General features: G+C 55.8%; 1 protein-coding gene across 1 annotated transcript; it reads left to right on the top strand.

Moving 5' to 3' along the window:
- The first annotated feature begins 1,433 nt into the window (after nucleotides 1-1,433).
- On the top strand, nucleotides 1,434-27,601 carry LOC130679934 (uncharacterized). Its single transcript, XM_057489536.1, has 6 exons — nucleotides 1,434-1,569; nucleotides 2,526-2,630; nucleotides 7,967-8,137; nucleotides 8,223-8,338; nucleotides 20,284-20,365; nucleotides 25,396-27,601. Exons 1-6 carry the CDS (start codon nucleotides 1,434-1,436, stop codon nucleotides 25,968-25,970), a joined length of 1,185 nt encoding a protein of 394 aa, XP_057345519.1. The 3' UTR covers nucleotides 25,971-27,601.

The following is a 27,601-nucleotide window of genomic DNA, read 5'->3' as shown; positions in this document are numbered from 1 at the left end:
CTCCCTTGTCCCGCCCCTCCAAGCCCGGGCAGGCCCTGCCCACCTTCCCTCCACTCCTCCTCGTTGGTCGGCAAGGACCCCTAAGGGCCAGCCCTACTGTCCCCCTGTGGTCAGTGCAGTCTTGGGCGTGGGGAGGGTCTCTCAGGGCACAGGGTGAGTCCGTGGGGAAGCTGGGACGTGGGCCCACATCACAGGAGCCCACGTCAGGGGAGGGCAGGTCTGGGGCAGCCCGTGACACAGGGAAGGCCCAGCCCCGACCCCGGGAGCCCGCTCCGCTCACCGCACAGATAAGGGTCAGCTGCTCGGCCACCAGGGGGGGGGGGAACTGCAGGATGGTGAGCGGCTCCTCCCTCACGGCACAGGGGGTGCTCGCGGCACAGGGGCTGGTGGGCGCTGGCCCTGCCTCTGGCTCTGCCGTGCTTGGTGCCATTCCGGTAGGTGGTACGCGCCCCGGGCCCGAGGGCTCAAGGGGCTCCAGCTCGGGGCATGAGACCACTCCTGGGATGTCCCAGGGGCTCATGGCACAGGGTCTGGTGGGGTCCAGTCCCGCCTCTGGCTCTGGCAGGCCCGGTGCCATTCCGGCAGGGTCTCCGGGCCCCACGCCTGAGGGCTCATGGGGCTCCAGCTTGGGGCCTGGCGCCGGGGCTGAGGCCACTGCTGGGACATCCTCCGGCTCCGCAGGGTCTGAAGCAGGTGACACCGGCTGTTGCTCCAGCTCAGGGGTCTCAGGGAGCTCCGGGATGGGCTCTAGCCTCGAAGACAGCCTTCTCCATGTCTCTGGACCCAGCTGCATCTGCCGTGGTGCTGGAGCAGGACACAGAGGAAGGGTCACCCCGGGCCTGATTCCCCACGCCTCACTGCCTGGAAGGGAAGCCCACCCTAGACGGTCCCCTGGCTGCAGCCCCTCACCTTTGATCTTGGCCACCGTGGGCCCCAGGTGCTCCTTCTGGCCCAAGTAGTGGAGGACTTGGCCCTGCAGGGTGCATGCAGGCTGGCTGCAGTGGAAGACGCTGGGCGCACTCTCGGGCTCCCAGGCAAGGCACCCATCCCATCCCATCCTGGGGCTGCGGGAAGGCCGGGGGTGGCAGACTGAGAAGCCTGGTCTTTCCAGCCGCTCTGCCCTCCCCTGCCTGTCCAGGCACCTGTCCCCACCTCCTTCCTGACCCTGCGTGTCTGTCCTGGGACCCCATCCTCTCCCATCCTCCCGAGTAGGAAGTCCCCAGTTGTCAGCCCGCCCTTCGGAATCCAAAGAGGGGTGACCTGCTGGGCTCTGCTGGGCGCCCCCTGCCCCAAGCCCCAAACGCCTCCTCCGTCCATTCTGTGCACACGGGCAGTGCCCCCTCTGGTCCCAGTAGAAAACTCACGTTTTCAGTTCCTCCTGTGGGCCCTCGTCATGCTCCCCATCACATGAGGAGGCGGTGAGGGCATCGCCCATGACGCTCCCCGGCCATGACCTGCGGATGACGCCTGAAGTGACTGCCCGACCGACTCCCCCCGGGACGGGGTCCCAGTATTGTGTCTGCTTCCTTCACGCAGTTATGCTAAGTGTGCCCAGAGGACCTGCACCAAGTGGGTGCTGCACACCTATTGTTGCTGAAGGAAGTCCCCCCAGAACCTGTCCAGGTACCCCTCTGCTGCCCCCAGCGGCCCCTCATGTGAACTCAGTGAGGACGAGGACCGGGCCCAGCCACAGGGAATCGGGAGCCTCTGCTCCCAAGGCTGCTTTCCTTGTGCTTTTCCAAACTGAGGCCACTGATGGGTGAAGCCAAAGGCTTTTCATGAGGTGCAGAGAAGTAATAGCCCCGAAGTGGCCCAGCTTGGGCGGCAGTCCTTTCTGCAGCACCCAGTGCCTGGGGAGCCCCTCTAAGGCTCTTCCCGTGTTCCCCATGGACACCCTAACAGGCTGATCACCAGCCACCCTACCTGTCAGAGGAACACACCACGGCTCAGACACATGTGGGGACGCTCAAGACACACAGCAGGCCGTGGGCAGAGGCCCGACTGTGCCGAGGAGGGGGGTGGGTACTCACCAGGGGAGCCGCCGTCCCTTGGTCAGCTGCTCGGCTTCCTCGGGAGGGAGTTTGAGCTCAGGTGCGCTCCGGCTGGTGTGTGGAGCTGGTTGCACTCGTGCCGAGCGCTTTCTCCCCTTCCTCCTCACGCGTTTCCGGGGAGCCCTGCGCCTGGGGACCTCAGTCCCGTGGACAGTTGGCTCATGTTCAGGCTGAGGGGGGCAGCAGGGGTATAGTCAGTGGGAAACCCAGGTACCACCAGGACGAGGGAGGTTCGCAGCTCACCCGAGAGCCCCCAGCCCCCCGGGATGTGAGCAAGGAGAGGCACGGGGTGCCCCCGGGGACGAGGTTCCAGGCCCTCTGGAGTGGGCCGGTCGGCCACGCTCGTGGGGCAGCCCTGGGAGGGCCCTGGCAGGTTGCCAGGTTTGGAACGGGGTCCTGGGTGTAGCCAGCCTGCCCCAGGCCCAGGGAGATGGGGTAGGTGAGTCCATCCACCAGCTCCTCGTCGCTCCCCAGGGTGGAGCTCTGCAAAGCCGGCGCCTGGTAGCTGCGGAGGAGGCACCCGGGGCTGCGTGGACCTCCCCGCAGGGGGCAGTGTGGGCCGCAAAGCCCGCCCCCGAGGTCAGGCGCACAGGGCCATCTGCCTAGACATCCAGTCCCTGGGGGAAGGAGAGGACACCCCCGGGCTCAGGACTAACATGCGGGTGGAAGTGCCTGGTCCCAACACTCACCTCCACGTCCTGAATGCTGCGACCAGAGCTGTGGCACTGACTGCCCCGCTAGGGGGCCACCACCTCCCAACGTGCTGCCACCCAGGAACGGCCCCCCTCCTCCCCAGCCTCCAGTCCCACCCATGCCCCACGCCCACCGCACACACACAGGAAGGGCCGTGGGAAGATCAGCCTGGGATGGGTCACACTGTGGCCTGGCCCTGGAGTGGCCCGCTCTGGGCTGCCCTGTGTTACCTCGGGGCTCCTCGGGAGACACGGACAGAGGCGGTGGAGGAGGTCACTGAGCCCGCGCCCACAGCGAGCAGCAGGACTCTCCGTCTCGGCTTCCCGGACTCCCACGCCTTCAGAAGGCTCCGCACAACAAGACCGCATGTTGCTCTGTCGAGCGCCTCCGGTCAAGTGAGCAGGACCGGGGTCTGCGGCCAGGGTCTGGGTTCCGTCCGGGTCACAATTCAGGTTCTACTGGGCGTGTCTTCAGTGACATCACTTCTTCAAGGGTCCATTTCCTGGGCCCCTCCGTGCATTCAGACACGCCCACATGCCCCTCTGGGCTGCTGACCGCCCACCCTCCTGGCCTTTGCCCTGCACGACTACACAGTCTCCAGCAGAGCCCTCCCCTCGCTCTTTGGCAGTGTCACCAGGGTCCCAGCTCTGAGGAGACAAGAGCTGAGCTCAGGCCTCTTTTTCTTACCAGTTCCGTGTCCCGCTGCGGCCGCGGTACCTCCCAGGAGCAGCCCAACGCCCCAACCTGCACAGGCAGTGTCATGCCAGACGTTCCTCCCTAGGGACATCCCCAGGGATACATGGATGACCCCTCCAGCTCCTGGGGACTGGTGTCACGTGTGTCTGATGCACAGACTCAGAGATGGAGGAGTGCCAACCAGGCTTGGCACGGAGCGTGGAACAGCACGCAAGTCAGGCCGGGGTCCGGGCCTTGTGATCTTGGGCAGGTCAGTCCCCCGGTAGGCCGTTTTCAGGTGTGCACCTGGAAGGGGCAGCAATGAGAGGGGATCCAGGTGTTGCCATCTACTGGCATCCACCTTCCAAAGGTCCAGGCTGCTCTCAGACTAGGTGCTTTTCAGACCAATCAGTAAATGGGTCAGAGTAGCACACTGGAAATGAGGTCTGTGCTGCCTCTGAAATCCGAGGTGGTCTACCAGGCTGCTGTGCCGTTTGTGTGCGGGGGGTGGAGGAGGGTCCAGGTACAGCACCTCATTCATCACCTTAGGAGAGCTAGGCATACCCACACGATAGACTTCTAGAAACTTGTCGAAGACGAAAGGCCCCTGAATTTTTGTTGGATTTATTTCCCACCTTCTGACACGTGACTGCTCTATCAGTGTGCTTAGACAAGTTGTACTTCCTGATCACTGGGTCCAGTGGGCGTAGTGCCATCAGTGGGATGGGCCAGTGTGACGGCTTCTGGAAGGAAAAGGACAGGAAGGTTCCTTGTCACTAAGGGACAACCTAAGTCTGGAGATTTGATATGCCTCTGAGATAGTTTTCTCTCCTTGCCGGCTGAAAGCTAACTGCCCTGCTGGTCTTTACTCACAGGAAGAGAACAAAGAGCATTTTCCTGAGCAATACTTACACACTGGGTGCTTGGGGACCAAGTGATGAAGCCCCATGTGCAGCAGTAACTGCAATCTGAGACACTCCGATCACGGTGTCCATCATGCACTGTCATCTCCAAGATTCGTCCGTTTTCTGAGTAGGCCGAGTGAGTGACTTCAATAAGGGTTTGTGGAAATCACCACCCCCACGTCTTCCAAGGCCTTGGTGGGAACTCCAGTCTGTAACCTCTCCTGGAAGGCAGTACTGCTTTCAATATATACTTCGGAGGGAGTTCTAGAGACTTGTACTTGCCCTGCCACACAGCACGAACTCCTGGCCGGCACAGTCCCCCGTGGCTAGCAAGGAGGAAGCCGGGAGCTCTGCGTCCCTGACAGCTCGGCCCTGTGGCCTCTGACACTGAAGGAGCGGCACTGCGGGCACTTGGTCGGGGTGGGGGGGGTGCTGCTCCTGATACCAAGACCCGGTCCTCGTCCCTGAGGTCAAATCACAAAACACAATGACAAGGTTTTGAGGAAAGGAAAGGAGAGTTTATTGACTTGCTAGCAAATGAGGGAGTGGCAGGCTCCTGCCTTAGGGAACCACCTTCCTCCTGACACGCAAGCGGTCAGGGCTTTTCAAGGGGAAATGGTAGGAGAGAGGCTGGGGTGCAGACACATGAAGTAGCAGCTTGCAGGGGCCCAAGCAGACATTCCCGCGCCAATTCACTAGCGTTTTGTTTTTCTTTTCTGCTCCTCCTCAGTCCCCTGGGACAGAATGCCTTTTGAGTCCCTTTTTTAGTGAACTTTACTGGCCTTAATTCTCTCTCATCCCGCTCATATCTATTTTTCTGCCGAACACTCCCAAGACTGACCAGCCTCTCTGTAAACATCCCATAGATGTGCTGACAGGCCCCTCAGGTCTACAGTGTGTGACACCCAGGCAAGAAGCCTGGCTATAATTTCCATTTTCTCCACACGATCCTGCTCCTTTCAACAAAAAGATGGAGGTCCTGGGTCAGCCCTTGGTCAACGTAGCTACTTGACCGGTGGTGGCAGCAAGAATTTCTTCTCTCCCTGAGGTTCCCTTAGCTGGAGTAAGAAACAGATTGACGTGAAACAGATTAACAGGAGAAAAAGTAACAAAATTTAGTTAAGTACATACAGGGAAGCCATAGACATCTGTTCCACAGACAGGGTGTGGGTAAAATTGCAATATTTGCAAAACTCTCTTGGCCTGGCTTTAGTGCATGTCCGCATCCACAGGGGTTTCCAAGGGGTGGAGAGAAGTAGTCCGTCTCCATCAGTGGGTGATTACGTGGGCGAGCGAGGGCTTCCCTGGACCAGAGAGCTTGGTGGGAGTATTGGCTGTCTTCTACTGCAGCAGGAGAGAGAGAGAGAGAGGGAGACGCAGGGCGACTGCTTGTGGGCAATAAACGGCTTTTGAACACTATTTCTCCCTTTGCCTGATTTCGCTTTCAAAGGTGTTTTGCCCTGGGATCTCCCCTCCCTGGAGTTACGCAGGGAGAATGAGGTCTGTGTGTCCTCCTGAACCACGGAGGAGGGGTGAGGGTCTGCAACTTCAAAGGGAAAGGGAAGTAATTCACGGGAATATAAAACAGGAAACGTCTGGTAAAATACTTGATGGGACACAGAAACAATGAGGGGGCAGAACGGGGAATTTTAACAGACTAAAATGATACCGGGGTTCTTGTTCCCAGAGTCAAAGACTGAACTTCGCAAACACTGATCGAGGTAGGAAAGAAAGCCAGGGAGGCTTTTATTTAGAGAGAAAGTGGGAGAAAAGAGCTCCTGGGGCATGCGGGGTGGGGTGGGGTGGGGTGGGGTGGGGTGGGGGGGACAAGACAGTCCACGGCCGCCTGCCCCTCCCGCCCGCTCACCGCGGGTGCCCCCCCTCGCCCAGCCCCTTCCCCGCCCCACCGTGACCACCTGCGGCTGCCGGGCCTCGTCCCCCACCCCCACACGCGTCCGGGGGCTGGGGGTGGCGGTGGGCACACCCGCCTTCAGCCTGGCATCCCCGCCCAGAGGCAGGGCCAACCCGCGGGCAGGCCGGCGGGTCCCCCACCCCGCAGGCAGGCCTTACGGAGGGTGCCCCTAAGCCCTGCGCTCCGATCGCCTCCACTCGCCCCCACCCGCCGGCCAGCGCTGGCCTTAGACCCCCCCCCCGCCCCCCCGTCCCCGGGCCCGGGCTGCGCTCCCGGAGGCAGGGCTTTTCCCCTCCTGGCCACGGTAGGGAGGTAGGGCAGGCCCGGCCCCACAGGAGGGGACCACCGTCCCTGGGCCCCTGGGCGCGCCCGTCGTCCGAGGGTGGTGTCCGTGGCCTCGAGCCCCGCCCCCCACCCCGGGCACGGACCGGGCCGACCGCCCCAGGCCACGTGCGGCCCTGGGCACCCTGCTGCCGCGCGTCCCGCGCTGCTCTCCCGCAACAGCAGGTGCGCTCTGCAAGTGCCGGGGCGCCCGCGCCGAAGACACGCAGAGGTAGAGGGACCGGGCCGCGCGCTCACACCCATCTCCATACATAATGATGAAAGTATAAACTCACCAGGAAGATACACTAATGCACCTACTAAAAGCATCCCAAAATGCTAACAGAAAGAAAAGGAAAACTAATAAAACTAAAGGGAAAGCACAGACAAGTCCATCAGTCTCCTTGGATATGTCAACACTTTTTTTTCTCAGTAACCGATAGGACAAGTAGATAAAAAAAACTCAGCAAAGATGCAGAAAAACTGAATGGTATCCACCAACTAGATCTAGTTGACACTAATAGAACATCCCACTCCACAACAACAGAATTTTCAGGAGCATATGACGTATTGATCACATAGATCACACAACTGAACTAAATTTCAAAGAATTGAAATCATACAAAATATGTTTGTTCTCTGACCGTAGTGCATTAAATTACAAATCAGTAATAGAAAGATATGTAGAAAATCCCCAATCCCTTGAAAATTAAATAACTTAATAAGAGGTGAGTTATTTACAATAGCCAAGAAACGGAAGCAACCTAAGTGTCCCTCAGTAGATGAATGGATAAAGAAGATGTGGTGCATATACACCATGGAATATTATTCAGCCATAGGAAGAAAACGAATCCTACCATTTGCTACAACATGGACGGAGCTAGAGGGTATTACGCTCAGTGAAATAAGCCAGGCGGAGAAAGACAAGCAGCAAATGATTTCACTCGTGTGGAGCATAAGAACAAAGCAAAAACTGAAGGAACAAAACAGCCGCAGACTCACAGAACTGACAGTTCTGGACTGACAGTTACCAAAGGGAAAGGGACTCTGGAGGGTGGGTGGGAAGGGAGGGAGGGACAAGGGGAGCGAGGGGCATCAGGATCAGCACACATAATGCAGGAGGGGCGCGGGGAGGGCGGTACAACACGGAGACGACAAGTAGTGAGTCTACAGCGTCTCACTACGAGGATCGTCAGTGACTGTAATGGGGTGTGTGGGGGGGACTCGATAATGGAGGGAATCTAGTAACCACATTGTTGCTCATGTGATTGTGCACTAAGGACACCTAAATAAGTTAATTGATTAATTAAAAAAAAATAACGCGTGGGTCATCTCATGAAAAATCAGAAAGTATATCGAAGAAAATGACAGCCCGCGCCTGACGGCCCTCGCGGCCAATGAGCGCGCAGGTCGCGGGCAGGCCCGCCTCCGACTGACGGCACTCGTGGCCAATAAGCAAGGCGGCGCCGCGGAGCAGGCAGCCATTGGGCGAGCGCGCAGAACCAGTGAGTCCGGCGGCGGCTTAGTAGCTGCAGGCGCCGCCGCCGCCACATTCAAGAGTCGGGAGCCTCGCGAGCGCCGTAGGCAGAGGCAGCTCCCGCGGCTCCGTCCATGCTCCGGGCCGCCGTCCCGTCCGCGCAGCGGGCCCCGCGGAGACCACGTGAGGGTGGACCCGCGCTGTGCTCGGCTGCGCCTTCCTCCCGGCGGACCTGCGGCGGAGCGTCCCGAGCGGGCCCCGCTTCAGGGGTGAAGGCGACAGCGACGGCTCTGCGGGCCGGAAGGTACGTGGCCGCGGGGCGCGGCGGGGCCTGACGGGGCGCGGGGACCTCTGCCTCCGCCTGCGGGCGCGGGCGAGCCGGTGAGGGGGCGGCCGTGCGAGGGCTCGGCGGGCGGCGCGGGTGGTGGGTCCTCGCTGGGCCCGGCCGGGGGCCGCGCCGCCGCCGCCCGGGACGGGGAATCCGGGGGCCGCGCAGGCGGGGAGGCCGGAGGGCGTCTTGCCGCGTGTGGAGGTTCTCGGCGGCGGCCTCGAGGGCGAGGGCCGGGCGAGCTGAGGGGCCCGGCGGGACCCGCGGCGGGGCGGCGGGGGACAGGCCGCCGGGGGCCGCGCCTTCGGAATTAAGAGTGTTTTCCCGAGGTGCCTGTCGTCCTTGCCGTTGGGGATTCCCGGGGCAGTGTCCCTGCCGGTCACTGGTCTGTCCAGGTTTTGTTTCTTCCTGGCTCAGCCGTGGGAGGTTGCGTTTTTCTCGAGAGTTGACCGTTTCTTCTAGGTTATCCAGTTCCTTTCCATATAATTTTTCATAGTATTCTCTCATAATTCTTCATATTTCTGTGGTGTCAGTACTGATTTTTCCTTTCTCATTTGCTGATTCTGTTCATGTGCGTTGACTCTCTTTTTTTCTTGGTAAGTCTGGCTAGGGGTTTACTATTTTGTTTATTTTCTCGAAGAACCAGCTCCTGCTTTCATTGATTCTCTGTATTGTTTTATTCCTCTCTATTTTATTTATTTCTGCTCTGCTCTTTATTATGTCCCTCCCTCTACTGACTTTGGGCCTCAATTTTTCTTCTTTGTCTAGTTTGGGTAATTGTGAGTTTAGAGTGTTCATATGGGATTGTCCTTCTTTCCTGAGGTAGGCCTGTGTTGCAATGTACTTCCCTCTCGGCGGTGTCTTTGCTGCATCCCACAGATTTTGCGTTGTTGAATTATTGTTGTCATTTCTCGCCATATATTGCTTGATCTCTGTTTTTATTTGGTCATTGAGCCAGTGGTTATTTAGGAGCATGTTGTTAAGCCTCCATGTGATTGTAGGCGTTTTCGTCATCTGTGTGTAATTTACTTCTAGTTTCATACCCTTGTGGTCTGAGAAGCTGGTTCGTACAATTTCAGTCCTTTTGAATTTACTGAGGCTCTTTTTGTGGCCTAGTATATGATCTGTTCTTGAAAATGTTCCATGTGCACTTGAGAAGAATGTGTATCCTGCTGCTTTTGAGTGGAGAGTTCTGTAGATGTCTGTCAGGTCCATCTGTTCCAATGTGTTGTTCAGTGCCTCTGTCTCCTTACTTATTTTCTGTCTGGTTGATCTGTTCTTTGGAGTGAGTGGAGTGTTGAAGTCTCCTAAAATGAATGCATTGATTCTGTTTCCCCTTTTAATTCTGTTCACATTTGTTTCACATATGTAGGTGCTCCTGTGTTGGGTGCATAGATATTTATAATGCTTATATCCTCTTGTTGGATTGACCCCTTTATCATTATGTGGTGTCTGTCTTTGTCTCTTGTGACTTTCTTTGTTTTAAAGTCTATTTTGTCTAATACAAGTACTGCAACACCTGCTTTTTCCTCCCTATTAGTTGCATGAAATATCTTTTTCCATCCCTTGACTTTTAGTCTTTGTATGTCCTTGGGTTTGCAGTGAGTTGTCTCTTGTAGGCAGCGTATAGATGGGTCTTGTTGTTTTATCCATTCAGTGACTCTGTGTCTTTTGATTGGTGCGTTCAGACCATTTACACTTAGGGTGATTATCAATAGGTATGTCTTTATTGCCACTGCAGGCTTTAGGTTCGTGGTGACCAAAGGTTCAAGGGTGCCTCACCTTCCTTACTATCTAAGAATCTAACTTAACTCAGTTAAGTATGCTATTACAAACAATCTAAAGGAGGCTGTTTTTAAAATTTTCCCTCCTCATTCTTTATATATTAGGTGTCATATTCTGTACTCTTTGTCTATCCCCTTTTGTTACTTCTGGTGACAGCTATTTAATGTTAGGAACACTTCCACCTATAGCAGTCCCTCGAAAATACACTGTAGAGACGGCTGGTGGGAGCTAAATTCTCTCAGCTTTTGCTTATCTGGAGATTGTTTAATCCCTCCTTCAAATTTAAATGATAATCTTTTTTTTCAATTTTTTATTAAGTTGTTATTATGATTATTTTTTGGTATCAAGCTACGGTTACATGAGCAACATTATGTTTACTAGACTCCCCCCATCATCAAGTCCCCCCCACATACCCGATTACAATCAGTGTCCTTCAGCATAGTAAGGTGCTATAGAATCACTACTTGTCTTCTCTGTGTTGTACAGCCCTCCACGTGGCCCCCCTGTATTATGTCTGCTAATAGTAATGCCCCCTTTTTTCCACTGATCCCTCCCTTCCCACCCATCCTCCCCAGTCCCTTTCCCTTTGGTAACTGTTAGTCCATTCTTGGGTTCTGCGAGTCTGCTGCTGTTTTGTTCCTTCAGGTTTTTTTTCTTTGTTGTTATACTCCACAGATGAGTGAAATCATTTGATACTTGTCTTTCTCTGCCTGGCTTATTTCACTGAGCATAATACCCTCTAACTCCATCTATGTTGTTGCAAATGGTAGCCTGATTTTCTTCTTCTTCTGGCTGTATAATATTCCATTGTGTATATGTACCACATCTTTCTTTTTATCCATTCATCTACTGAGGGACACTTAGGTTGCTTCCATTTCTTGGCTATTGTAAATTGTGCTGCGATAAACAGGGGTGCATATGTCTTTTTCAAAGTGGGCTGCTGCATTCTTAGGGTAAATTCCTAGGAGTGGAATTCCGGGGTCAATGGTATTTCTATTTAGAGATTTTTGAGGAACCTCCATACTGCTTTCCACAATGGTTGAACTAATTTACATTCCCACCAGCAGTCTAAGTAAGACGGTTCCCCTTTCTCCACATCCTCGCCAACATTTGTTGTTTGTCAGTTTTTAATTTGCATTCATCTGATGATTAGCGATGCGGAGCAGCTTTTCATGTGCCTGTAGGCCATCTGAATTTCTTCTTTGGAGAAGTGTCTGTTCTAATCCTGTGCCCGTTTTCTAAATGGATTATTTGCTTTTTGTCTGTTGAGGTTCGTGAGGTCTTTATATATTTTGGATGTCAACCCTTTATCGGACATGTCATTTATGAACATATTCTCCCATACTGTAGGATGTCTTTTTGTTCTGTTGATGGTGTCCTTTGCTGTACAGAAGCTTTTCAGCTTGATATAGTCCCACTTGTTCATTTTTGCTTTTGTTTCCCTTGCCTGGGGAGATATGTTCATGAAGAAGTTGCTCCTGTTTGTGTCCAGGAGATTTTTTTCCTATGTTTTTTCTAAGAGTTTTATGGTTTCATGACTTACATTCAGGTCTTTGACCCATTTTGACTTTCCTCTTGTGTGTGGGGTTAGACAATGGTCCAGTTTCATTCTCTTGCATGTAGCTGTCCAGTTTTGCCAACGCCAGCTGTTGAAGAGGCTGTCATTTCCCCATGATGAATCCACGGCTCCTTTATCGTCTATTAATTGACCGTATATGTTTGGGTTAATGTCTGGAATCTCTATTGTGTTCCACTGGTCTGTGGGTCTGTTCTTGTGCCAGTACCAAATTGTCTTGATTACTGTGTCTTTGTAGTAGATCTTGACTTCTTATGCAGATCTACTAAGATTTGAAGTTTGGAAGTGACATCCCCCCGGCTTTATTGTTCCTTCTCAGGATTGCTTTGGCTATTCGGGGTCTTTTGTGGTTCCCTATGAAGGTTAGAACGCTTGGTTCCGGTTCGTTGAAGAGTGCTGTTGGTATTTTGATAGGGTTTGCATTTGAATCTGTAGATTGCCTTAGGTAGGATTACCATTTTGACAATATTAATTCTTCCTAGGTTACTCACAAGTATCCCAAACCTAAAGTCTTCCAAACTTAGTCCATTATCTTCCTCTGCCCACAACTTTCTTACCAGTATCGGAACCTGTCCCCCGCCATCCCAGGAAGAAACCCGGGAGACGGCTTCGCCTTCCATCCCGCGCATAGCGAGTCAGGCCCGGTTCCAGTGACTTTGCTCTTTCTCACGTCTGTGTCTCCTCTCGGTTGTCACCACCACAGTGGGTTTCCAAGCCCTCACCGTCTCTCCCCTAAGCTGCGCAGTGGCCTCCTACTTGACCCCCAATCCTTCAGTGCCTCCCACTTAAATTCTTTCCCCTCACTACTGCTAGATGACCTACCTATAAGAAAGTGATCATATTTCGCTGCTCAGAATCATATTGCGTATGAAATAGAGTCTGCACTTCTTAATAAGGTGCACGGGGCTCTTTGGCACCTTCTGCTTGTCCCTTCTCTAGGGTAAAAATAGCAAACTAAGAATATAGGCATTCTCCAGTGAGATCAGTTAAAGTTCCAGAAGCCAGGAGTAACTGGCCTGGAATGCTTGAGTGTTCCCCAGACAAAGGAACGTCTCTCGGCATACCCTTGTCTTTATTGTGTTTAGTAAATCATGTCATGGTGAGACTCACTTAGCCTGCTTAAAGGCCCAGCTTATTTTTTTACCTTTACCTATATGCTGTTTTTCCTCCTCCATCCCCATATCAAGTAATTTGCGGACTGGACAGTTCACTTAGCAAGCTAGCCCAGCCATAACAGCACAGTAAGACAGGAAAGATTCTGTCTTAAAGCTAAGATTGCATTTCAAAACCCAGGAAGTGAAGAAGTGAGATTTTTAATGTCCTGCCAATGGGTTTCAACCCTGGGCAATTTCGCTATGGATTCAATGTGACCAAAGAAATGACAGTAAAACGTTCTTGGGGTGAAAGGGCTTTACCCAACTTTATTTCCACCGTGGCAGGTCAATCCCTAACATCCCATCCAATCAGAGCGAGTCTGCATGCAGCAAGCCGGTCTCTGCCTCTGGGCCTCTCTGCCTGCACAGCCGTCCTGCAGACATCCTCTAGGCCTCTGACCTCAGCGCTGCCACCACTCCAGCCTCTGCTCTGCTCTCCTGCAGCCTCGCGGCCGTGTCACCGTGTCACCCAGAGCACTGGGTGGAGCTCTTTCTATAGAGTCAGTAGCAACCTATTGCCCACATGTGTAGTGAGCTAGCCGACTAGGCCCAGGTGAGAATCCTGGCCCCAGGAATTTTCATTTTATCCACACATAACATACTCTTCAGCGAACATACAATAACTCAGCCCACCTTGGAGGCAGGGAAGGCAGTCTTAATTGATATGCTCCCAAACCAGGAAGCTGCTATTCTGGAGGGAATCCGAGCAGTGCATTTCTTGTGTTAAGCTAATTTTGCAGAATTACCGGGAGGACTGATAAGAAACGTCATGTCTCATCTTGAGACCACTTCACAGGTCCACACCCCTAGCCCTTTGTCACATTCCTGAAAAATCCTTCATGCGCCTTTCAAAAAAACCTTTCAATGCGCCTTTCTCTCTGAGGTTGCCCACACTCCCCTCTCTCTGAGTGTGCACTTTCTCTCCGTAAATAAAACTTTAACTCGACTTCACTACTGTGTCTCTGCGTTTCAGTTCTTTGCCGCGGCGGGGACAAGAACCGAGAAAAATGCACAAAGCCCTCCTAACAGGCGTCCCAGCCCAGGGGAGGGGTGGGGGAAGGAGAAGGCTGGGAGGGCGGTGGAGGGGAGAGGGGTGCGAGCATGGGAACAGAGAGCTTGGGGAGTGTGGAAGGGAAGCCTGGAGGGGGAACTAGGAGGGAATGGCAGCTGGGGAGGGAAGCCACGGAGCCTCAGTGCTGGTGAGGCAGGGACCGAGGGTGCAGGCAGAGCAGGGTGAGGGCCTCCGGAATAAAACCCCTACTGAAACTCCATATTAAACAATTAAGCAAAGTCAGTCACATTCATTCTCTAAAGTAATATAAGCGTTCTTGTGTGAGATTAATTATAACTAAAAAGCCAGGAGTGACTTGTCCTGAAATGTTTGAATATCCCCCACATAAGAAAAGACCGCAGCATAGCCCATGTCTTCACTGTGTCCATTAAATGAGGCTATTGTAAAATGTACCGTCGCCTGCTCAAAGGCCCGGCTTATTTTCTTCAACTACCCAGATGCTGCTTTTCTTCCTCTAGCCCTAATCAAATGATGTGCAACGTAGGCAAGTAATACTGGCAAGTAAGCAAAATAATCTGGAAGACTGGTAAGAAACTTAGTGTCTCTTCGAAGGTAAGCATTTGGGGACCGTTTAGCAGGTGTGCATCCCTGGCCCTTTGTCCCTCACCTGCCTCTAAATCCCCTAGACAGTGCATCACCCCGGGGCTGTCTTGTCCCCTCCGGGCAGGGGCAAGCCAGGAGCTCTGTCCTCTGCTTTATGTCTAAATAAAAGCCTCGCACATGCTCTCCTACCTTGAGTGTTTGCAAAGTTCATTCTCTGAGCCTGCGAACAAGAACACCAGCATCAGCTTCTCTGAAGAGCCCGAAGACGGGGAGCCCCCAGAGCCGGTGCCTGGGTGCAGAGGAGCGCACCAGCGGCCGGAGGGCCCTGCCACCTCCCCAGCACACGCCGGGTGGAGAGGGTGCGCTGCAGCCCACAGTCAGGGTGGCCACGCCGCCGTGTGAGCCTGGTGTCCCAGCACCAGCGGTCTAGGCCGTAGCGCGCTTGGGGCCCCTGCACAGACCCGGGGCAGGACGGACCGCTGGCCCAGTGACCACCCAGCAGGCCCAGGGCTGCTGCTTTGTTTCTGGGCCCAGAGCTCTCCTGTGTCAGGTTGAGGCTGGTGGGCCGTGCAGGATGACAGGTCTGACCTGGGCCCCTGCCCTGCCAGGGGCCCGTGTGCCCTCCTCCTGCCCAAACCTACCTCCCTATGTGGCCGGGGAGCCTGAGGTCATCCCTGGGACCACCGTGCAGGCAGATGGCTCTGAGGGTGCTGTGGGCAGGGCCAGGGAAAGGAAAGGAGGGTGGCCTGGGTGTCCCGATTTTACCTCCTATCACGTGGTCACCTGAGGCTGTCAGGTGGGCCCACGTCCGCTTCCCCAGTCCCCAGTCTGGGGCTCCACCTGCAGCGTAAGGCCTGGAGACTGTCTCCAGCCTGGAGCCCCCAAAGGGGGTGTTTGTGCTGATCCTGGAACTCCCCTCCAGGCCAGGCCTCCCCTCCTGGGAGGGTGAACACGTCCTGAGAGCCCTGGGGGAGCAGTGTGGGGAGAATCAGAGCCAAGTGCCTCCGCTCAGCCTCCCCAGCCTTTTGTCACAGATTTCAGGCCACTCAGCCAGGACCCAGGAGCGGGACACCAGGGGCCTCACACCAGCCTGGCCTGGGGGTGGGCGGCTGAGGGGCACCATGGGGAAGGACTGGGGTCCTGGGAGCTTTGAGGGGTGCTGTGAGGTGTGAAGTGTGGAGAAATTGGGCTCAGAGAAAGCCCCCCAATGGAAGGCATGCACCTCTTGGAGGTGCTTTGAGAGACCAAGTTCCACATTTTTTGCAACGGAATTTCTGAAATGTGTGGGGCAGCTGTGTCTCATCAAATGGGACAGTGCTAGACTGGTGGCGTGCAGCCCTGGGATCTACTTGGAGTACATGTGCATTGGTGTCCCAGCCGTGAGGAGACACCCCGGGGCTTCTAATCAGTAGATTTTCATGTCTGATCATAATCTATAGGTGACAGGCAGAAAGGCCCAGGTTCTTTTTGAGCAGCCCTCCCCAGTGCTGCCAAGGTGTGCCCGCCTGGGGCTTAGAGCACCCCGCTCTTCCTGAGCACCTTATGGGCGAGGACGGAGGATGGAGGGCAACCTGGCATACACAGGTCGGGACCACCCTGGGTCAGAGAGTTTGAGGGCCGGGGTGGGTCGGGGGGCACACGATGTCTGCCTGTGGGGCAGAGCTTTGAGAAGAAAGAGCAGTGTGGGGGCAGTCCTCTCCCTGAGTGCATCCCACCTGCACAGGGGTGACCCCCAGGGACAACATCCACATCACACTGCCCTCAGGGAGGCTATTTCTTTTTTTTTTTATTATTAAGGTAAAACATATTTTCTGAAAAAACAGTGGGGGGCAGCAAGGGCCAGGGCCTCCCCTCCTCCGGTGGCCAGCTGCCCCTCTGGCCAGCAGGCCTCCCCTGAAGGGAGGGGCCGGGGCTGTGTCCGTACACTTGGCACCCAGAGGATCTGCCCGCTGCAGCGGAGGATGGGACAGGCTCCTGACGTCCCGGCCCCTGGAGCCGCAGCTGCGGGCATCGATGCTGCTGGCAGCCTCGGCCACATGGCTTCTCTGTGGGGTCCGATGACGGGCAGTCCCCAGAGCCCCGTGCCTGGGCCCAGAGCAGCCCTCCGCCCGTGCTGCCAAGTTTTGTATCCTGCAACTTTGCTGAATTCAGGTATTAGTTCTCGTAGTGTTGGAGTGCATTCTTTAGGGTTTTTTATGTACAATATCATGTAATCTGCAGACAGGGACAGTTTGACTCCCTTACCGATCTGGATGCCTTTTATTTCTTTGCGCTTTCGGATTGCTGCGGCAAGGACCTGCAGTACTATGTTGATGAAAAGTGGGGAGAGTGGGCATCCCTGTCTTGTTTCGGATCTCAGAGGGAAAGGCTTTCAGCTTCTCGCTGTCACTATGATGTTGGCTGTGGGCCTGTCATCTATGGCCTTTATTATGTTGAGGCGCTTGCCCTCTGTGCCCATTTTGTTGAGAGTTTTTATCTTGAATAGATGTTGAATTTTGTCGAATGCTTTTTTGGCATCCATGGAGATGCTCATCTGGTTTTTGTCCTTCTTTCTGTTGATCTGGATGATGATGATGGATTTTCTAATATTGTACCAATCCTTGCTTCTCCGCAATAAATCCTACTTGATCATGATGGATGATCTTTTTGATGTATTTTTGAATTCGGTTTGCTAATATTTCGTTGAGTATTTTTGCATCTATGTTCATCAGGGATGTTGGTCTGTAATTTTCTATATTTGTGGTGTGCTTGCCTGGTCTTTGGTATGAGGATGATGCTGGCCTCATAGAATGAGTTTGGAAGTATTCCTTCCTTTTCTACATTTTGGAAAACTTTAAGGAGGATAGTCATTAGGTCTTCACTAAATGTTTGATAAAATTCAGTGGTGAAGCCCTCTATTCCAGGGGTTTTGTTCTTAGGTACTTTTATTATTACAAATTCAATTTTGTTGCTAGTAATTGGTCTGTTCAGATCTTCTGTTTCTTTCTGGGTCAGCCTTGGAAGGTTGTATTTTTGTAGAAAGTTGTCCATTTCTCCTAGGTTATCCAGTTTGTTAGCATATAATTTTTCATAGTATTCTCTAATACTTCTCTGTATCTCTGTGGTGTCCGTAGTAATTCTTCCTTTCTCATTTTTGATTCTGTTTATGCATCATGTCGACTCTTTTTTTCTTGATAAGTCTGGCTAGGGGTTTATCTATTTTGTTTCTGTTCTCCAAGAACCAGCTCCTGCTTTCATTGATTCTTCCTATTGTTTTATTCTTCTCAATTTTATTTATTTCTGCTCTAATCTTTATTATGTCCCTCCTTCTACTGACTTTGGGCCTCATTTGTTGTTCTTTTTCTAGTTTGGTTAATTGTGAGTTTCGACTGTTCATATTGGATTGTTCTTTTTTCCCGAGGTAGGCCTGTATTGCCATGTACTTCCCTCTTACACCGCCTTGTCTGTGTCCCACAGGTTTTGTGTTGTTGAATTATTGTTGTCGTTTGTCTCCATATATTGCTTGATCTCTGTTTTTATTTGGTCATTGATCCGTTGGTTGTTTAGAAGCATGTTGTTAAGTCTCCATGTGTTTGTAGGCTTTTTCATTTTCTTTGCGTAATTTATTTCTAGTTTCATACCCTTGTTGTGTGAGAAGCTGGTTCGGACAATTTCAATCTTTTTGAATTTACTGGGGCTCTTTTTGTGGCCTAGTATATGATCTCTTCTTGAGAATGTTCCATGTGCACTTGAGAAGAATGTGTATCCTGTTGCTTCTGGGTGGAGACTTCTGTAGACGTCCAGTAGGTCCATCTGTTCTGATGTGTTGTTCAATGGCTCTGTCTCCTTATGTTCTGTCTGGTTGATCTGTCCTTTGGAGTGAGTGGAGTGTTGAAGTGTCCTATAATGAATGCATTGCATTCTAGTTCCCCTTTGAATTCTGTTAGTATTTGTTTCACATATGTAAGTGATACTGTGTTGGGTGCATAGATATTTATAATGGTTATATCCTCTTGTTGGATTGACCCCTTTATCATCATGTAATGTCCTTCTTTGTCTCTTGTGACTTTGTTTTGAAGTCTGTTTTGTCTGATAAAAGTACTGCAACCCCTGCTTTTTTCTCCCTGTTAGTTGCTTGAAATATCTTTTTCCATCCCTTCACTTTTAGTCTTTGTATGTCTTTGGGTTTGAAGTGAGTCTCTTGTAGGCAGCATATAGTTGGGTCTTGTTTTTTTATCCATTCAGTGACTCTGTGTCTTTTGATTGGTGCATTCAGACCATTTACATTTAGGGTGGTTATCCGTAGGTATGTCCTTATTACCATTGCAGGCTTTAGGTTTGTGGTTACCAAAGGTTCAAGGGTAACTTCCTTCCTAAGAGCCTAACTTAACTCACTTAGTATGCTATCACAAACACAATCTAAAGGCTTTTTTCCCCCTCCCCCTCTTTCCTCCTCCATTCTTTATATGTTAGGGATCATATTCTGGACTCTCTGTCTATCCATTTTGATTACCTCTGGTGACAGTTATTTAACCCTGGGAACACTTCCACCTACAGCAGTCCCTCGAAAATACACTGTAGGGATGGTTTGTGGGAGCTAAATTCTCTCAGCTTTTGCTTATCCGAAAATTGTTTAATCCCTCCTTCAAGTTTACATGATAATCTTGCCGGATAAAGTATTCTTGGTTCGAGGCCCTTCTGCTTCATTGCGTTAAATATACCATGCCACACCCTTCTGGCCTGTGAGGTTTCTGCTGAGAAGTCTGATGATAGCCTGATGGGTCTTCCTTTGTATGTGATCTAATTTCTCTCTCTGGCTGCTTTTAATAGTCTGTCGTTATCCTTGATGTTTGCCATTTTAATTATTATATGTCTTGGTGTTATCCTCCTTGGGTCCCTTGTGTTGGGCGATCTGAGCACTACCATGGCCTCAGAGACTATGTCCTTCCCGAGATTGGGGAAGTTTTCAGCAATGACCTCCTGAAAGACACTTTCCTCCCATTTTTCTCTCTTCTTCTTCTTCTGCTACCCCTATAATACGAATATTGCTCCGTTTGGATGGGTCACACATTTCTCGCAGTATTCTTTCATTCCTAGAGATCCTTTTTTCTCTCTGTTCCTCAGCTTCTTTGTATTCCTCTTCCCTGATTTCTCTTTATCATCTTCTCCACCGTATCTAACAGGCTTTTAATACCCTCTATTGTGCTCTTCAACGATTGGGTCTGTGTCCTAAATTCGTTGCTGAGTTCTTGAACATTCTTCTGTACCTCCATGAACATGTTTATGATTTTTATTTTGAAATCTCTTTCAGGAAGATTTATTAATTCAGTCTCACTCGATCCTTTGTCTGGTGTTGAGAGTTTGCTTTGAACGAGGTTCTTTTGACGTTTCATACTTGTACGTGGCGGGGGTCGCAGGGGAGTGGTGCTGGTGCCTTGGGGGAGGAAAGAGCTGTTTCCTGTTTCCCGGCTGCTATGCCTGTCTCCACTGCCAGAACCAGTGGCGGAACACACAGGTGTAAGCCTCTGTGCTTTGTGTGGGACGTCCCTCTGGCTGGCCTGATGCCAGGGCAGGGGCAGCCGGTTTGCGAGCCAGGTGCAGGCTAGCCAGGAGGAAGACACAGCAGGCTGCATATCAGCGTGGGGGTCCGTGCAGCTGCGTAGCCAGCCAGGGGGATGTAGCGCCTGAAGATGGTTTTAAGTTCCCAACCTGCTGGGCAGAGTGCACCCGCCCAATTCTGTCTACCTGTCCTTTCTCCTGAGCAGTAAGCTCTGTGCAATCCTCGCCCCTTTAGCAGCCCTCTTGGTTTTAGGAAGGTTTTGAGACTGCCCGCCCAGAGCAGCCGGATATGAATGCCTGTTCTCCACAAGCAGCGGGAATCTCCATCTCTCCAGGTATTCCAGCCCCACTAATCACCAGAGCACCATGCAATGTAGGTTTGTGCTCCGAACAGATCTCCAGGGCTGGGTGTTCAGCAGTGCCAGGCGTCCACTCCGTCCCTGGTCTGTGTCTCTTCCTCCCGCCGATGCGCTGGGGTGGGGGAAGGGCTCGAGTCCCGCCGGGTCACAGCTTTGGTACCTTACCCTGTTCCGTGAGGTCTGCTCTTTTCTCTAGGTGTGTGCAGTCTGCGCAGCCTTCTTGGTCTGCTCTTTTCTCTAGGTGTGTGCAGTCTGCGCAGCCTTCTTTCCTGTTATTCTTTCAGGCTGAGTTGTATGAATTACATTTTCATATTATATGTGGTTTTGGGAGGAGGTCTCTGTCTCACCTCTCACCCCGCCGTCTTTAATCCCTAGGGAGGCTACTCCTCAGGGATGAGGGGTGGAAGTTGCACAGGGGGCACCCCTGGGAGCATGCCCTGGGAACCTGCGGCGGCCGGCCACCCCTGCATCCTCAGATGCCTCCTCTGGGCACCCAGGGGGCGGTGGTTCCACGCAGCACTGCACCGTGTCCGTGTCCATCCCGGGAATGTCCAGGCCTGGTGAGGACGGCCCCACCTTTTCCTGGAACCGTGTGGCTGCAACTCGGTGGCTGATGGCACCCAGGCAGCAGGTGGTGTTGACAACACGTGAGGCCACGTGCACAAATGGTGACACCCTCGGCGTGGTGGGGCAGCTCGCCTCTGTCCAGCGGGCCACGAGCAGAGGGGACGACACAGCACGAAGGAGGCCGGATTGGCTGCAGCTACGTACGGGTCCTTGAGGATGCAGCGGCAGCCCGGGGAGCTGCCTGGGTCTGCCGACCGAGGAGGTGCCAGAGCACCTGCCCCAGCAGAGGGGGAGGATGAGCAGGGGGAGGAAGAGGAGCAGGAAGCAGACTCGGGTCTGGGAGTGCCAGGTGCCACCTGCCCGAAGGGGAAGCTCTCGTCCACATGCAGCCAGGACACCAGCAGGGCCGCGGGCCCGATGACAGCAGCTGCAGGGCCACACAGGTGAACAGAAGAGGCAGGTTATCCCGGGATCCCCCCGTAATCCTGCTTCCACCCTGTCCCCACTGCCCTCTGGGCCCCTGGCCCTGCACGGAGGGTCCTGTCAATCACCAGCGTCCGGGGGGTCCCTGTCTCGGGAAGGCTCCTGGGCGTCACCTACTCACAGAGGAGGAGGCTGGGTCCCAGAGGGGGAGGGGAACCACCCGTCAGTCTGACAGGACTGGTCGGCCGTGGAGCTGGGACCCCAGCCCCACCCGTCTTTAGGACGCCCCCACACCCAACGTGGCCCGTAGCTTCCCTGAGGCTGTGGAGCAGCCCACCCCCTGCCGGTCGCCCCCGCCCGGAGACTCACCTGGCCCTGGCCAGGAAGTTTAAATCTTGTGGCGCCTGAAGAACTGCAACAGTCCCTTTCTGCCGGCCCTCTGGCCCTCTGGCTCCAGCTGGCAGGACAGGCTGTAGCTGCAGGACAGAGGGACACCTGTGAGCCCCTGGAGCCACACGTCAGGGTCCCTTCTCCCAGAGCCTGCGGGCAGCTGCAGCCCACGCCTGCCTCCTGCCGGCCTCACCTCTGCTCCTCATCCAGGGGCTCTACGGCCTGGAGAAAGGACTGGAAGCGCTCATCGGGCTCCAGGTCGTACTGCCTGGCCACGCGCCTTTGAATCCAGATCTCGTCTAGGATGGAAATGACCTGGGGCAGAGGAAGGACAGGATGCAGACGAGGAGGGGGGTGAGGAGCGGGGGCACTGGGATGGTCCCGGATCTTTGCTCACACGGGAACCCGCCTTCCCTCCAGTGCCATCCAGCCCTGCCTGTTCCCACTGTTGGGTCTCCAGCTCCTGCTCCAGGAAGGCGGCCTTGATGCCACCCCCACCCCCCACCTGACAAAGCCTTCAGTGTCCTCAGCTCTGTGTGGCTTAACTCTCTCAAGACACGTTAGACCCAGGGTACGGGGTGGACAAGGTCCTGCCCAGGGGTTCTTGACTCCGCCCCTCACCTTTCATGGCTGGGCACTCAACTCTTATTTTATACCATCACCCTGGAAGGCAGCAAGGCAGCCAAAGTGCATGGGAAACAGCCCCCTGAGCCCAGAATGAGGCCGGAACGTCCCCACCCTTTCTCAAGGTGGAGGACCTCCAGGGCCCTCCAAGGGGCAGGCCTGCCCAGAAACAGCACCCGGACCTGGCCCGGGATCGGGGCTACCGAGAGGCGGGGAGGGGACTGGGGAGCTGAGGCCAAGCTTCCCACGCAGCTCTCTGTGATGGCAGACAGGGAGACGGGGCCTCAGGCGGGAAGGCACTGCCAGCCCCCTGATGTGCTTCCTGCCCTGAAGGAGCAATATGCCTCCCCCTGGGCAGGGCCTGAGGGGGAGGACAGTCCTGCCCAGATGCTGCCCCTCTCGCCCTCAGCCCCGCCTTCCCTGGGGCCAGGACCGGGGCGTAAGTGGGTCTTCTCCTATGGGTCCAGCTCCTGGGGTGGAGGGGAGACTCTCAGAAGTAGTGGTGGCCAGATGCTGAGAGGTGCGGGCTCACTGGGGCTCTCTCCTCCCCAAAGCTCACCATCCTGCCCCCCTGTGCCCCACTGGGCTCACTTACTTCATCGTTATGTTCCGGGAGTTGGTCCATGGGCACGTCATCGAGAATATATCCCAGGAAGGGGACCATGCCCTGTGCCACGGGGATGGGGAGGTGATGAGTCCCCGCCTACCTCAGGGGCGCCCACAGAGCTCCTCCTGAACCCCACACCCGCAGCCCCCAGCTCCCTTGGACCACCCTGTGCTGCCTCCCTCCCCTTCTCCCTTCACCCTGCGCTCCTCTCCCGGTCCCTCCCAGGGCTGGCTTTTGGCCAATCCCAGGACCTGTGGTCCCTGCACCTGTCCTCCAACTTCTCCCCGTACCCAGCTGCTATCGCCCTCCTGGTCACCCCAGTGCTGGCAGCTCAGGGCTCGTGGCACCAGGCCACACCACTCTCACCTGATTCTCCTGGTAGTCGGGTGTCCTCTGGTCCCCCTGCCATCGCGTCAACAGGTACTTCGCCTCCTGCAAGGTCCGGGACACTCAGGTGCTCGTGCTCCCCTCCCACGCGGCCTCCCACAACCAGACCTTGGTTGATGGATGCCTTGCGCGAGTCCCCTGGCACCTATGCTGTCCCCACCTCCAGCAGGCTCTCAGCCTAGAGCGACCCCAGCTCCGGCACACACTCATCCTCTCTTGTGTCCTTGGGCCGCGGCCAGCCGCCCCGAGAGGCTTCCTCACCTGCAGAGTGTCAGGGGAAGTCCCTGCCTCCCAGGGTGCCCTGAGCACCCACTGTCACCTGGCTATCACCACCGCTCCCCTCACACGACAAGGTGGGATGGGCAGAAAGCTGAAGCCCGTCTTGTGCTCCCTGGACCCTGCTCACCTGGCAGGCCCGCACCCCAGGGTAACGGTCTGAGGGGACCCAGGGAGAGGCCGACCTTGCTCAGCCACGGGCCCCACCCCTGCTCCCGACCCCACGCCAGCCCCAGCCCTGACCGGGGGCCTGACCTCTGGGTCCTCACTGGATGCCAGGCCCCCAGTCAAGTGGGGCCAGGGAGGGAGACAGACGAGGCCGTTGGGGGCCTGGGGGACCCTACTTCCCCCATCAGCTCCCCCCTCTCACCCCGCACACCTCAAGTCTGCCCCAAGGCTGGGCCGCAGCACGGCAGAGGACTTGCCCCAAGGACCCCTCCCTTCGAGACGTCTAGCCTCCATTTACCTCGTGGAACCACTGCCGGTCAGCCTTCTTGTCCATCTTTTTAAGTTTTTTAAACATCCTGGAGCTTTTCCTAAGGGGCGGGGAGAGGAGGAGGGGACATGTGGCCAGCAGGTGGGGAGTCTGGGGGCAGACCAGTTCTCCTGGAGACCCCAGATATCAACTAGCCTGCAGGAGGCTATCCACCACAGCCCTGGGCCCTGGGCACTCCGTGGCCTGGGGAGGGGGCTGCGTGTTTCCACCCGGGGCCTCCATTCCCAGTTCTCCCCGGGGCGAATCTGCTTTGGGCCAGGTCACTGTCCTTGGGGCAGAGACCTCCTGCTGCAGAACGCATGCTCGAGATCTCCAGTTGGCTTCAACCCACACCTGACATTGCGGGAAACTGATTCCTCCAGGGGTATCGCTGGCCTGACCCACAGGGGGCTCCAAGAGCCCGCCATCCCTGTCCCTAGGCTCTGCCACCTCCCAGAAAGTCCCAGCCATCTGAGGGGACACTGCCAGACCTCGGGGTATCCCTGTCCCCTCAGGTGCCCTGGTCCCGGGGACAGGACTACCCACCAGGAAACATGTCCCCAGGTTCTTTTCAGACGACCTACGGGAGGGAACTGCAAGGCCAAGAGAATCGCGTGGAGGGATGCAAAATTCAGGAAGGTCTCACAGTCCTGGGAGGGAAGACAGAGCTGAGAGCGTGGCCTGCTTCTCTGCTCTGTCCCCCCATGAACTCCTGTCCTTAAGCCCAGCACACCTGGTAGCTGGTGAGCAGCCCTCCTGGGTGGAGGACTGTAGCTCAACCCAAGGAAGGGGCAGGGATGGCTGTCCCCCCCTGGGGCCTGCGAGTCCAGGTCAGCACGCCCCTGGCAGGAGGGCCCAGCGACCGTGCGGGGCAGACCGCAGGCATTCATCATGAGAGTTGGCAAAGGGGGGGAGCAGGTCCCAAGACGCCAGGATGGACCCCGGGGGCCGTCCCATGACTCACCTTGGCCACCCGGATCCAGAACTCCACCACGCGGGCCCTGTGCCGGGCCGTCATGCTCGGGGTCCCGAGGCAGGAGGTGGTGACCAACCTAACCGTGGCTTCAAACTGCTTCATGACCTTATGGATGTTGGGGGCCACGTGCTCAATGCTTGCCTTCTCTGGCTGGTACCTTCTTCCCATCTGTGGCTTGTATGCAATGTAGGCCTCGCATTCATAACGGCTGACCTTGGTGAACAGCTCCTGGGGGTGACATGGGGTGTCATCCAGCTGTGCTCCTGGTGCCCCTTTTCCAGGAAGCCACCGGTTGGAGTTGGAGCCCAGGCAGCTGGAGGTGTGCTGTGAGCCTTGTGGCCGTCCGGGCTTTGGAGCCCGTCCACTGAGGCGCCCAGGACCGGATGCACAGCGCCGCACAGTGGTGGGGAACGGAGGGGCTCTGCTCGCAGGCACCCTCGCTCACCTCCTCCCTGCAGCACAAGGCAGCTCACCCGGCCATCCTGGGGCATCTGCCTCCCATTCTGCCACCCCTTGGATCCCGGTACCCACTCAGGTGCAGTTTCCCCGAAAACAACTCCACCCAGGGACTTTGTTGGTGTCTGTGTCTCCCACGCCGTCAGGTCCATGGCAGGGGCCTCTGAAGTGCGGAGGCTGTGGAGGCCTGCCAGGCCGATGGCCCGAGGACCTAAGGCCCTGGCAGCACCTCCCTGAGCACCCCTCCCTTGCCCCGCCCCTCCAAGCCCGGGCAGGCCCTGCCCACCTTCCCTCCACTCCTCCTCGTTGGTCGGCAAGGACCCCTAAGGGCCAGCCCTACTGTCCCCCTGTGGTCAGTGCAGTCTTGGGCGTGGGGAGGGTCTCTCAGGGCACAGGGTGAGTCCGTGGGGAAGCTGGGACGTGGGCCCACATCACAGGAGCCCACGTCAGGGGAGGGCAGGTCTGGGGCAGCCCGTGACACAGGGAAGGCCCAGCCCCGACCCCGGGAGCCCGCTCCGCTCACCGCACAGATAAGGGTCAGCTGCTCAGCCACCAGGGGGGGGGGGAACTGCAGGATGGTGAGCGGCTCCTCCCTCACGGCACAGGGGGTGCTCGCGGCACAGGGGCTGGTGGGCGCTGGCCCTGCCTCTGGCTCTGCCGTGCTTGGTGCCATTCCGGTAGGTGGTACGCGCCCCGGGCCCGAGGGCTCAAGGGGCTCCAGCTCGGGGCATGAGACCACTCCTGGGATGTCCCAGGGGCTCATGGCACAGGGTCTGGTGGGGTCCAGTCCCGCCTCTGGCTCTGGCAGGCCCGGTGCCATTCCGGCAGGGTCTCCGGGCCCCACGCCTGAGGGCTCATGGGGCTCCAGCTTGGGGCCTGGCGCCGGGGCTGAGGCCACTGCTGGGACATCCTCCGGCTCCGCAGGGTCTGAAGCAGGTGACACCGGCTGTTGCTCCAGCTCAGGGGTCTCAGGGAGCTCCGGGATGGGCTCTAGCCTCGAAGACAGCCTTCTCCATGTCTCTGGACCCAGCTGCATCTGCCGTGGTGCTGGAGCAGGACACAGAGGAAGGGTCACCCCGGGCCTGATTCCCCACGCCTCACTGCCTGGAAGGGAAGCCCACCCTAGACGGTCCCCTGGCTGCAGCCCCTCACCTTTGATCTTGGCCACCGTGGGCCCCAGGTGCTCCTTCTGGCCCAAGTAGTGGAGGACTGGGCCCTGCAGGGTGCATGCAGGCTGGCTGCAGTGGAAGACGCTGGGCGCACTCTCGGGCTCCCAGGCAAGGCACCCATCCCATCCCATCCTGGGGCTGCGGGAAGGCCGGGGGTGGCAGACTGAGAAGCCTGGTCTTTCCAGCCGCTCTGCCCTCCCCTGCCTGTCCAGGCACCTGTCCCCACCTCCTTCCTGACCCTGCGTGTCTGTCCTGGGACCCCATCCTCTCCCATCCTCCCGAGTAGGAAGTCCCCAGTCGTCAGCCCGCCCTTCGGAATCCAAAGATGGGTGACCTGCTGGGCTCTGCTGGGCGCCCCCTGCCCCAAGCCCCAAACGCCTCCTCCGCCCATTCTGTGCACACGGGCAGTGCCCCCTCTGGTCCCAGTAGAAAACTCACGTTTTCAGTTCCTCCTGTGGGCCCTCGTCATGCCCCCCATCACATGAGGAGGCGGTGAGGGCATCGCCCATGACGCTCCCCGGCCATGACCTGCGGATGACGCCTGAAGTGACTGCCCGACCGACTCCCCCCGGGACGGGGTCCCAGTATTGTGTCTGCTTCCTTCACGCAGTTATGCTAAGTGTGCCCAGAGGACCTGCACCAAGTGGGTGCTGCACACCTATTGTTGCTGAAGGAAGTCCCCCCAGAACCTGTCCAGGTACCCCTCTGCTGCCCCCAGCGGCCCCTCATGTGAACTCAGTGAGGACGAGGACCGGGCCCAGCCACAGGGAATCGGGAGCCTCTGCTCCCAAGGCTGCTTTCCTTGTGCTTTTCCAAACTGAGGCCACTGATGGGTGAAGCCAAAGGCTTTTCATGAGGTGCA

Source organism: Manis pentadactyla, chromosome 12, assembly GCF_030020395.1.
Source record: "Manis pentadactyla isolate mManPen7 chromosome 12, mManPen7.hap1, whole genome shotgun sequence".
NCBI classification, from domain to species: Eukaryota; Metazoa; Chordata; class Mammalia; order Pholidota; family Manidae; genus Manis; species Manis pentadactyla.
The sequence above is the reverse complement of the archived record's forward strand: the minus strand, read 5'-3'. Positions and strand labels throughout refer to the sequence as shown.